The sequence below is a fragment of the Bufo bufo genome, chromosome 2 (genome assembly GCF_905171765.1).
Source record: "Bufo bufo chromosome 2, aBufBuf1.1, whole genome shotgun sequence".
Lineage (NCBI taxonomy): Eukaryota > Metazoa > Chordata > Amphibia > Anura > Bufonidae > Bufo > Bufo bufo.
This window is the reverse complement of record NC_053390.1, coordinates 250,666,642-250,678,189: the sequence shown is the minus strand read 5'-3', so window position 1 is coordinate 250,678,189 and position 11,548 is coordinate 250,666,642. Positions and strand designations below refer to the sequence as shown.

Below are 11,548 nucleotides of genomic sequence, written 5' to 3'. Positions count from 1 at the left end.
ATTAGGTATCGCCGCGTCCGTGACAACCTGCTCTATAAAATTACCACATGATAAAACCTGTCAGATGAATGTTGTAAATAACAAAAAAAAAAAAAGTGCCAAAAAAGCTATTTCTTGTTACCTTGCTGCACAAAAAGTGTAATATAGAGCAACCAAAAATCATATGTACCCTAAACTAGTACCAACAAAACTGCCACCCTATCCCGTAGTTTCTAAAATGGAGTCACTTTTTTGGAGTTTCTACTCTAGGGGTGCATCAGGGGGGCTTCATATGGGACATGGTGTCAAAAAAACAGTCCAGCAAAACCTGCCTTCCAAAAACCAAACCGCGCACCTTTCACTTTACGCCCTACTGTGTGGCCGTACAGTAGTTTACGGCCACATATGGGGTGTTTCTGTGAACAGCAGAGTCAGGGCAATAAAGATACAGTCTTGTTTGGCTGTTAACCCTTGCTTTGTTAGTGGAAAAAATGGGTTCAAATTGAAAATTAGGCAAAAAAATGAAATTCTCAAATTTCATCCCCATTTGCCAATAACTCTTGTGCAACACCTAAAGGGTTAACGACGTATGTAAAATCAGTTTTGAATACCTTGAGGGGTGTAGTTTCCTAGATGGGGTCACTTTTAGGGAGTTTCTCCTCTAGGGGTGCATCAGGGGGCTTCAAATGGGACATGGTGTAAATAAACCAGTCCATAAAAATCTGCCTTCCAAAAACCAAACGGCGCACCTTTCACTCTACGCCCCGCTGTGTGGCCGTACAGTAGTTTACGGCCACATATTGGGTGTTTCTGTAAACGGCAGAGTCAGGGCAATAAAGATACAATCTTGTTTGGCTGTTAACCCTTGCTTTGTTAGTGGGAAAAAATGGGTTAAAATTAAAAATTAGACAAAAAAATGAAATTCTCAAATTTCCTCCCCATTTGCCAATAACTCTTGTGCAACCCCTAAAGGGTTAACAATGTATGCAAAATCAGTTTTGAATACCTTGAGGGGTGTAGTTTCTTAGATGGGGTCATTTTTGGGCGGTTTCTATTATGTAAGCCTCGCAAAGTGACTTCAGACCTGAACTGGTCCCTAAAAATTGAGTTTTTGTAAATTTCTGAAAAATTTCAAGATTTGCTTCTAAACTTCTAACCCTTGTAACATCCCCAAAAAATAAAATATCATTCCCAAAACAATTCAAACATGAAGTAGACATATGGGGAATGTAAAGTCATCACAATTTTTTGGGGTATTACTATGTATTACAGAAGTAGAGAAACTGAAACTTTGAAATTTGCAAATTTTTCAAAATTTTTGGTAAATTAGGTATTTTTTTTGTGCAAAAAAAATTATTTTTTTGACTTCATTTTACCAGTGTCATGAAGTACAATATGTGACGAAAAAACAATCTCAGAACGGCCTGGATAAGTCAAAGCGTTTTAAAGTTATGAGCACTTAAAGTGACACTGGTCAGATTTCCAAAAAATGGCCTGGTCCTTAAGGTGAAAATGAGCCCGGTCCTTAAGGGGTTAAAGAGGCTGTCCCACGAAAAAATATTGTGCCGTTTTCAAACCAGCACCTAGAGCTGAATACTTTTGTAATTGCATGTAAATCAAAATTTATATACAGTTGTGTTCAAAATTATTCAACCCCCACTGAAATTGAGTGTTTTGGCCAGTTTGACATTGATTTTGATCATCTCAGTCATCTTGTTTACAATTAAATCGAAGAGGCACTTGTAAGTCAGACAAATATAACATAACATTTATAATGAAATAACCACAAATGTCTTTTCTGTGCCCACATCATTATCAGTTTTATTCAACCCCCAAGTGACATTCAATCTTAGTACTTAGTACAACATCCTTTTCCAGTTATAACCGCTTTTAAACGTGCAGCATAGCTTGACACAAGTGTCTTGCAGCGATCTGCGGGTATCTTCGCCCATTCTTCATGGGCAAAAGCCTCCAGTTCAGTCACATTCTTAGGCTTGCGCGCTGCAACTGCTTTCTTTAAGTCCCACCAGAGGTTCTCAATCGGATTTAAGTCTGGTGACTGCGATGGCCACTTCAAAATGTTCCAGCCTTTAATCTGCAACCATGCTCTAGTGGACTTGGAGGTATGCTTGGGATCATTGTCCTGTTGAAAGGTCCAACGTCTCCCAAGCCTCAGGTTTGTGACGGACTGCATCACATTTTCATCCAATATCTCCTGGTACTGAAGAGAATTCATGGTACCTTGCACACGCTGAAGCTTCCCTGTACCTGTAGAAGCAAAACAGCCCCAAAGCATGATTGACCCCCCGCCATGCTTCACAGTAGGCAAGGTGTTCTTTTCTTCATAGGCCTTGTTCTTCCTCCTCCAAACATAGCTTTGATCCATGGGCCCAAACAGTTCTAATTTTGTTTCATCAGTCCACAGAAAACTTTTGTGGTTTGTCCACATGACTTGGCATACTGCAGTCAACTCCTCTTATTCTTTGGAGACAGCAAGGGGGTGCGCCTGGGAGTTCTGGCATGGAGGCCTTCATTACGCAGTGTGCGCCTTATTGTCTGAGCTGAAACTTCAGTACCCACATCTGACAAATCTTTTTTTCAGTTCCTCAGCAGTCACACTGGGACTTTTCTCCACTTTGCGCTTCAGGTAGCGCACAGCAGTCGAAGTCAGCATCTTCTTTCTGCCACGACCAGGTAGCGTTTCAACAGTGCCCTTTGCCTTGAATTTGCAAATGATGCTTCCTATGGTGTCTCTTGGTATGTTTAACATCTTTGCAATCTTCTTATAGCCATTGCCCTTCCTGTAAAGAGAAATCACCTCTTCTCTTGTCTTCCTGGACCATTCTCTTGACTTCACCATGTTTGAAAACACACCAGTAAATGTCTAGAAGGAGCTGAGTATCACAGTCCTTTTAAATCTGCCTAATTGGTGCTTATTATGCTTGATTGCTGCTCCTTGACATCCACAGGTGTTTTCAATACCTGATCGAAAACACTTGAATGAACCTCTGTTCTTAAGAGTGGTAGTCTTTAAGGGGTTGAATAATTGTGTCAATGAAGAAATCACAAAAAAAAAACATTTAATACTGTATTACAAAAAAAAATTGATGTCATTTTAGTTCCATTTGGTTCTTTAAAAAGTCCTTGTAAGATTTCATTCTGAACACAATTACAAATGTACACTAAATTCCCTAAAACCCTTTACAGCATTGGGGGTTGAATAATTTTGAACACAACTGTAGGGAGAGAGCAGCAGCAGAAAGGGCACATCCCCCTGAGCTGCCAGCTGTCACCGCCAGCTCTCTGAGAAGGTCTGGCAGACGTTCTTCTATACCTCTTGGATGGTGTTCTTTGTTTTGGTTTCACTTTGTCATCTCCTTTCCTTCTCCCAGCTGTTACCTATTTACACTAATTGCCTCCCTTTATATTCCCTCCCATACTGCTTCACTTTGCGGTGTATACTACTTCCTGGATTGTAGTGATCACTGCTGGAGACTTCTGTTGCTGCTTGTTCAGATAAGTCCTTTCATGTATTGTGTTTCCTTGCTGGCTTGATTCTAGGTGACCCTGACTCCCTCCGTATTAAGTGCAGGGAGCCGGTGGTCGTGTCCCCTCACTATTATAGGGTTTTCAGGTGTCACACAGTTTAGGTACGAGGGCATGCAATCGTCTACCTCTGAGACCCTTATATGTGCTTAGCAGTCAGGGTGAGCTCTTAGGGTTTTATAGGGGTCACCTTTATGCTCCTTAGTTTGGCATCAAGCCAGTCGGATGTTTATCCATAACTTCCAGCTATCTGCAACATCATCCGTGACACCAGCTTGATATAAATCTAGAGAGCAATCTCTGGACTTGTGTGAGGTACAGGGCTGGTTCTAAGTTTAGAAAGAGACTGTCATATACTATATGATGTCTGATTTTCATTTTTAGATTAACCCCTTCCCCTCTGCCATACGGCTATATACGTGCTATCTGCACATACCCTGTGCAGATAGCACATATATAAACGTCATGGCAGCTCTTTAACCCAAGCACTGCAAAGCTCTTCGATTAAAGCTTCTGCCTCTGCACTGCCGCTGTCAGGGACAGTGCAGAGTCCAGTAATGCCGGCAAGGGACCAATCGGAGTGATCCCTTGCCGGCAATCGCTCTGATTGTTTAGTCTGTGCAGACTAAACAATCGGATCGCTGCAGTGTAAAAGTGCCAGTTTCAGACTCTGGTCTGCACTCTGCCTGAAATCAGGTAGTGTGTGCTCCCTTCCCCTGATCTCTGGGCCCTAATATGTGAGCCCCCTGCCCCGATATGTGCACCCTGCCTCTAGCTTTGCCAGCCGTGCACTGTGTATGTGCCGGCAACTGTGCCCGTCTGCCCCCATCCATGTCCCCTGCCATCAGTGCCCCCTTGTGTGGCGCCCCTGCTGTATCTGATGGCGGCAGTTCTGTTCCTGAGCCGCCACCATCAGCAGCGAGTGTCAGCTGTATACAGCAAGTGTCAGTTGACACTCTGCTGTAACCCCTTAGATGCCGCTGTCAGAGCCATCCAAGGGGTTAACAGAGGCAGCAGCCCGATGGTTGCCATGGCAACCGGACACCTAGCAAAGGCGTCCAGTGTTGCCATCTATCTGTGTAAAACTGATTGCAATGCTTTTGCATCGCAAAGTATAGTACAGCCATTAAACCCCACTGGATGTTCAAGATTCAAGTGGGACTTGGGGGGGAAAAGGTGTGAAAAAAAAAAAAAAAAAGTTATAAATAAATGTTAAAATATTTTTAAAAAGTAAATTTAAAATAAATTGCCTTTTCCCACATCCGCTCATTTATAATAGATAAAAAAATAAATAAAATAAAGTAAACTACACATATTCGGTATCGCCGCATCCGTAATGACCTGGTCATACAACTATGTTGACGGAAAAATTTAAAAGTAATGGGTTTTAGATTTTGGTGATTTTATAATTTAAAAGTGGTAGAAAATGAAAAAAACAATACAATTTTGGTTTCACCATAACTGCATCATCCTACAGAATAAAATTATGATAACAAATATACCACATGGAGAACCCCCAAAAAATAGAAATAAAAAAAGACAGAAATGCAATTTTTGCTCGCTTCACCTCCTAAAAAATGTATTAAAAGCACTCAAAAAGCCATATAGACCCCAAAATGGTACCAATAAAAATTACAGCCCGTCCTGCAAAAAAAAACAAGCTCTCACGCAGCTACATTGATGGAAAAATCAAAGTTATGGGTCTTCGATGTGGTGATGCAAAAAAAAAAAAAAAAATTAATAAAAAGTGATTTTTATTTTTATATAAAAGTGAATAAAACAATATAAATTTGGTATCGCCAGAACCGTATCAACCCACAGAATACAACCATCTAATCAAGTATACCACATGGAGAACACCATAAAAAATAAAAATAAAAAAAAAACACTGGCAGAATTGCAATATTAGCCACTTCACCTCATAAAAAATTTAATAAAAAGCAATCAAAAAGTCATATGTACCCAAAAACTAAAGCTCACCCCGCAAAAAATGAGCCCCCACACAGCTCCGTCACCAAAAATTAAAAAAGTTATGGCCCTTAAAATCTATTTCAGCAAATTTAATGTTAGAAAATGCAGATGCTGCTCCTTTCCTTTAGAATTCTGCCGTCTGCTCATACAGCCGTTTACAACCACATATAGGGTGTTGTCGTATTCAGGAGAAAATGGGTAACAAATTATGGGGTGCATTTATCCCTGTTATCCCTTGTTAAAGTGAAAAATTTTGGCTTTTTGGCGATTTTTTTTTTTTTTTTTTTTTTTTTTTTTATTATTATTTTTTTTTCTTGTAAAAAGTAAAATTTTTCATTTTCACAGCCATGTGTTTCTAAATATTATGAAACGCCTCTGAGGTAAAAGTGGTCAGTTAACTTCTCAATGAGTTATTTGTAGTTTCCAAAACGGATTCACTTTTGGACGGTTTCTACTGTAGGGATGCCCTAGTGTTTTTCATCAGATATACATTAGGCAAGACCACTTTCATCATTGTTTTTCTTTCATTTTTAAATATAATATACACACCCCAATCGTGTTTTTCACAAAATCCATTCTTCAGGCGATTGTTGCCATGTAGAAGATACCTTTTTATAAATTTAGTTATTTTTATTTTATTCAGTATATATGTGCAAGAAGGTATATTTTAGTCAAAATAATTGTGCAAATAATAAATAAAAAAATGTATAGTTTTTTTAAAATATATTTTATATTGTCAAATTTTTTATTACATTTTATAATCCCATTAAGAGATAGTTTTACATGGTAAAACTTATAATGTATATGTCTTCTTTTGTATGCTAAGACATTATGATCTGTGTCACTAGGTAAATAGAACAGCTAAATGAACAGCTATTCCTCCTGACCAGCATGCATGGTCAGTTTGGCCCAGCCAGCATGCATATGTTCTCAATAACCAGAGGGAAATAAATCCCTGCCAGACACCTATGGCGGTGGTTTATGTCCCTTGAGAACAAAATGAACAGGATGTTGAAATGTAACCTACCCAGCCCTTCTCTCCCCGACATCTGCTGTCAGAAGAAAGACCGGATACCCTCATACACATTTATGGGCCATACACGTTAGAAAAGCCTCATCCAAACTGGACAGAAGCTGTTGTTAGGGCAACTCTTAGGCCCCTTTCACACGGGCGAGTTTTCCGCGCGGGTGCAATGCGTGAGTTGAACGCATTGCACCCGCACTGAATCCGGACCCATTCATTTCTATGGGGCTGTGCACACGAGCGGTGATTTTCACGCATCACTTGTGCGTTGCGTGAAAATCGCAGCAAGCTCTATTTTGTGCGTTTTTCACGCAACGCAGACCCCATAGAAGTGAATGGGGCTGCATGAAAATCGCAAGCATCCGCAAGCAAGTGCGGATGTGGTGCGATTTTCACGCACGGTTGCTAGGAGACGATCGGGATGGGGACCCGATCATTATTATTTTTCCCATCCCGATCGTCTTGGTACCACATTCAGTTTTTTATCACGCGCGTGCAAAACGCATTGCACCCGTGCGATAAAAACTGAACAATGGAACGCAATCGCAGTCAAAACAAGAGGCAACCTTGTCGCGGTAAGTGGGCCTATGCTCTTTGATCAAACTGTATACTAATTGCCTCTTTATAGTGCACAGCAAATGATTGATAACAGTGCTGTATAGCCATGTTTTATCAAAAGAAATGCTGTTAATTGAAAACAGTTGCTATATCAGAAGCATAGGTATGAGGATGTGCGATTTAGAGATTCTCTCTACATATCTATACAATTTATGCTATAAACTTATTTTTCCCCCTCCCCTGAATCAGCACTCCTCCCCATGTGGCTCAGGTGCTTTTTAATTAGCAGAAGTCTGCAAAGGGTCTATAAATTCCTACCACATCTCAGTTGGAGTTCCTGAGAGGCTGTGAACAGGTGAGCTCTTTGCACCAGTTCACATGCGGCGCTGGACGGCGGCCGTCTCTGCTTCTGTGCCGTGCTGGTGGAGTGATGGGACCCGAGGCCCAGGTGGCCTCACTGTACAGTGGGGCTGCTGTGCGGCTGCTGGATCCCATTGCCTGCTGGAGCGGTGTGGAGGCGCGGTGGTCGCCGCACGGAGCCGCGCCATGGTTAGAGTAGGTTCCCACTTAAACAAGAGGCAACCTTGTCGTGGTAAGTGGGCCTATGCTCTTTGATCAAACTGTATACTAATGCCTCTTTATAGTGCACAGCAAATGATTGATAACAGTGCTGTATAGCCATGTTTTATCAAAAGAAATGCTAAAAATTGAAAACAGTTGCTATATCAGAAGCATAGGTATGAGGATGTGCGATTTAGAGATTCTCTCTACATATCTATACGACTGCAATTGCGTACCTACTCGCGCGGGTTTGCCGCAACACATCCGGACCTTATCCGGACACGCTCGTGTGAAGGAGGCCTTATGGTGGGTTTACACAGCCAGAGGAGCAACTGATTATCGGGAAGGAAGCGTTCCTCCTGACTATTGTGAGGACAATTACATGCAATTATCACCTCCACAGTATGAGGATGAGTGACGTCTACTGCAATCCCTCGTCCTCCTACATCTGCATGGTTTCTGGACAGCAGATGGCAGTTTAGACATCACGATCTGCTGCCCAGAAAAGATAATTTACATGCCTGCACGAACAACCGGTTCACCCGATGAACTAGCATTTCACTTGGCTGCAACTTTAGATGGGCAGATTGTGGGGAATGAGCGTCCGTAGGAACAACAATCGGGCCCTGTAAACCCAACATTACTGTGCCGTAACAGCCAGCTCAGTGTACAAAGAGCCCTAGGGTTCTTTCTAGGTTCCCTAGTCCTTGAGCACAGGAAACCCAGTGACACGTTTGAAGGAGGGAAAGGTCGCTGTTGAAAAGATTAAAAGGTTCCTCTGTTCCCAGCCCATTCTGCAGGAGCTAGGCTGTCTTACCACATATGCAGCATTTATTATACAATGCCATAAAAACATGGAGCTGTAAAGTAAGGCTCCTTAAAAAAGACATGGTAGTGGTCATTAAACAGTTTGTCTGGGCTACAGATGGAGTATGGGTCCTTCATAGCTGCCTTGGCTTCATTGTTTCAAACCATGGTACAGTACCTTCTGCATACTGATACCCAACATGATATTATGCATAATTGTTGTATGGATGCATATTGTACTGTACCTCTCTGTAACTCCAGTTTCATACGTAGGATTCTATTTTTTCATGGGTTCATATGGAATTTATTAAACACTGATTCCAACCCAAGCTTTATTATCGGGTATTCTCCTCCACAGTTTGCCACTAGGAATACACGGCAACATGTATCAAATGTTTTAAAGCTGCAAAAAATAATAATAACCAATTTTGAGCTAATATCAAATTGCTTTCTCAGGTGGCTTGCATTGTGGTCTGTGATGGCAAAATTTCTTGAGACTTGTGACCAAAAATCTAAGTGTTAGAGTTTTGCATCGGTCGTGTCACAGTTGGTCATGTCACATTGCGACGCCGTGCAATGCAACATTGCAATCTTCATACCACGCAAACAACTTTTTGTTTACATCTTTTTCATTTTCAAAATGACAAAAAAGAAAAAAGGGCCTGAAGCAAAAGCTTGGGCATCCTGCATGGTTATTACCCCATTGGCATGTATCACAGCATGTAAATGCTTTTTATAGCCAGCCATGAGTCTTTCAGTTCTTGTTTGATTGATTTTTATCCATTCTTCCTACCAAAAGTCTTCCAGTTGTGTAAGATTCCTTGGCTGTCTTACATGCACTGCTCTTTTGAGTCCTACGAGCAGCTGTAATTTCAGAGACAGCTGCCCATAGGATTGGTAGAAAGGCAAATCAGGACCCCCTCTTGACTGCAAAAGAACTTTAGGAAGATTTAGCAGAATGACTTTATAACACTCTCTTTTCCATGACAGCTCATTGTCTTTGTGATTGTTTTACAGTTAACAAGAAGATTACCACCAATTAAAGAGGCCAAACCAAGACTTCAGAAGCTCTTTAGAGATTTCTGGCTGTACTCTGTTCTGATGGGCTTTGCAGTGGAAGGGTCAGGTAACTCATAATAATGTACTTGAACTACTGGTTTTTGTGTATATGGTCTTGATGTCTCCTGCGCTGCTGGAGGATGCGCGGGCCTATTCATAAATTAAACGCATCCTTTGGCAATCGATGCGCCTAAACAGAAATCTACGACAGCTGAGATACACTAGAAAACTGTCGTAAATTAAGATAAATTACCGTAGTCTCTTTTTGCCACACCCCTTTTCCACCCTTTAAAAAAAGAAAAGTGCAACAGCACAACAGTGGGATTGTGTAGTGGTGGTGCCCGCGGTGTCAGGTAACAGTCCGTACATACCCAGTCACAGCAAATAAAATGTTCAAAATATACAGCGGCACTCTCTTTTCTTCATCATTTTAGTATCTTTTCTTCATCAATTTAGTATTTATTCACCAATTCTTAGCTAAGAATTTGTGAATAAATACTGAATTGATGAAGAAAAGAGTGCCGCGGTATATTTTTAACATTTTATTTCCTTTTCCACCCTTTGTCACACCCTTAGGGCAGCGTAAAAAAAGAGGCACTTGCAACCTTTTATTTTATTAATTTTTTTTTTTAAGTCACAAACACACAGCTTGCGACTTTCTAAAGCCAGTTTTCTGGCCCAAGGGAAATGATAAATATCCCCCATAGCCTCTTGTGAAGTTTTGCATATATTAATCTTCACTACAGTGCGGATCATGATAGGTACATAATTATAGATATTTAATTTGTGTTAGATGTTGTTCAATGTAACACTGCAAGTCTGAGTGCACTTATGTTACTAAAAAGTTTAGTTTAGTGTAAATTCCAGCTGCCTGTTACATTTGAACATAGTCTTGGCAATTGGTCTTCAGTGTTCACAAAGTGTATTTGCTCCGTTGTTTGTGTAGCCAGCAATGGACCACCACACAACAGAACATAAAATGGACTATATAACATAAATGGTCACTGTTAATACATTTTGCCTCAATCAATAGTACAAGTGAATAGAAGAAACTTTGTAATATACTTTACCTAAGAAAAATGCCCCTCTCTCTCTTGTTAGTTTTAAATATTCACTACAAGTACTTCTTTATAATGTGTTCTACGCTGCTGGTGGTCCTATATATGAGTGATAGTGATGGGGGAGCAGTATCTCCTCTTCTTTGTGTGCACTGTATGAGAGACATCATAGCAGCTAGTCTCTACTCACTAGTCCAGGGAAAACTGAGAAACGGATGGGACTTGCAGAGACGAACACTGGAGAAGATGCCAGCAGGTCATATAATGGTCAGATATAGTGCTATATATCTGAAGAGACTGGTACGTTTTAACTCTGGCCATGTTTATCATTTTTATAGGTAGCATTTTGAGCTCAGCGTTTTGTATATTTCTGTGTGTTCCACAAATGCCAATCTTAGAATTTTCTACAGGTCTATGGCCTGAGGAGTGGTATGAAGGAGTCTGTGAAATAGCTACTAAGTCACCATTGCTGACATTTCCTAGCAAGGAGCCTTTGCGGTCAGTACTGCAGTACAACTCTGCTATGAAGAATGATACCGTGACACCGGTAAGAACGTCTCAGAGTGTGGTCTGTTTCATAAGGTTTGATTTGTTTCTGGCATATATTGTCTTTTGTTTTTTTTCTCTGCCTTTCCTTTATAGGCTGAACTTAATGAGCTAAGGAGCACAATTATAAATCTGCTGGACCCGGCTCCTGAGGTATCTGCACTCATCAACAAGCTAGACTTTGCCATGTCCACCTATCTGCTCTCTGTCTATCGCCTGGAACAAATGAGGTGGGAATAACTTTAGAAACACATGCCCATTCCCACTAACATGTTTTGATTGCTATATGTATTACCGGTATATATTCATTTTGTACACCTCTGTTTCTTTATTAGAGTTTTGCACTCAACAGATAAGGATCGGTTCCAAGTGATGTTCTTTTACTTTGAAGATAAAGCTATCCAGAAAGATAAGTCAGGTGTGTGTTTTATCCAGAAGA

At 40.8% G+C, this 11,548-nt stretch overlaps 1 protein-coding gene across 1 annotated transcript in view; it reads left to right on the top strand.

Annotated features, from left to right (window-relative positions):
- The window catches only part of PI4KA (phosphatidylinositol 4-kinase alpha), a 171,429-nt gene that overhangs the window by 87,284 nt on the left and 72,597 nt on the right, over positions 1-11,548 (top strand). Inside the window, 4 exon segments of the mRNA XM_040416365.1 lie at positions 9,464-9,572; positions 10,974-11,110; positions 11,206-11,339; positions 11,445-11,527. Coding sequence (XP_040272299.1) covers positions 9,464-9,572; positions 10,974-11,110; positions 11,206-11,339; positions 11,445-11,527 — 463 coding nt within the window.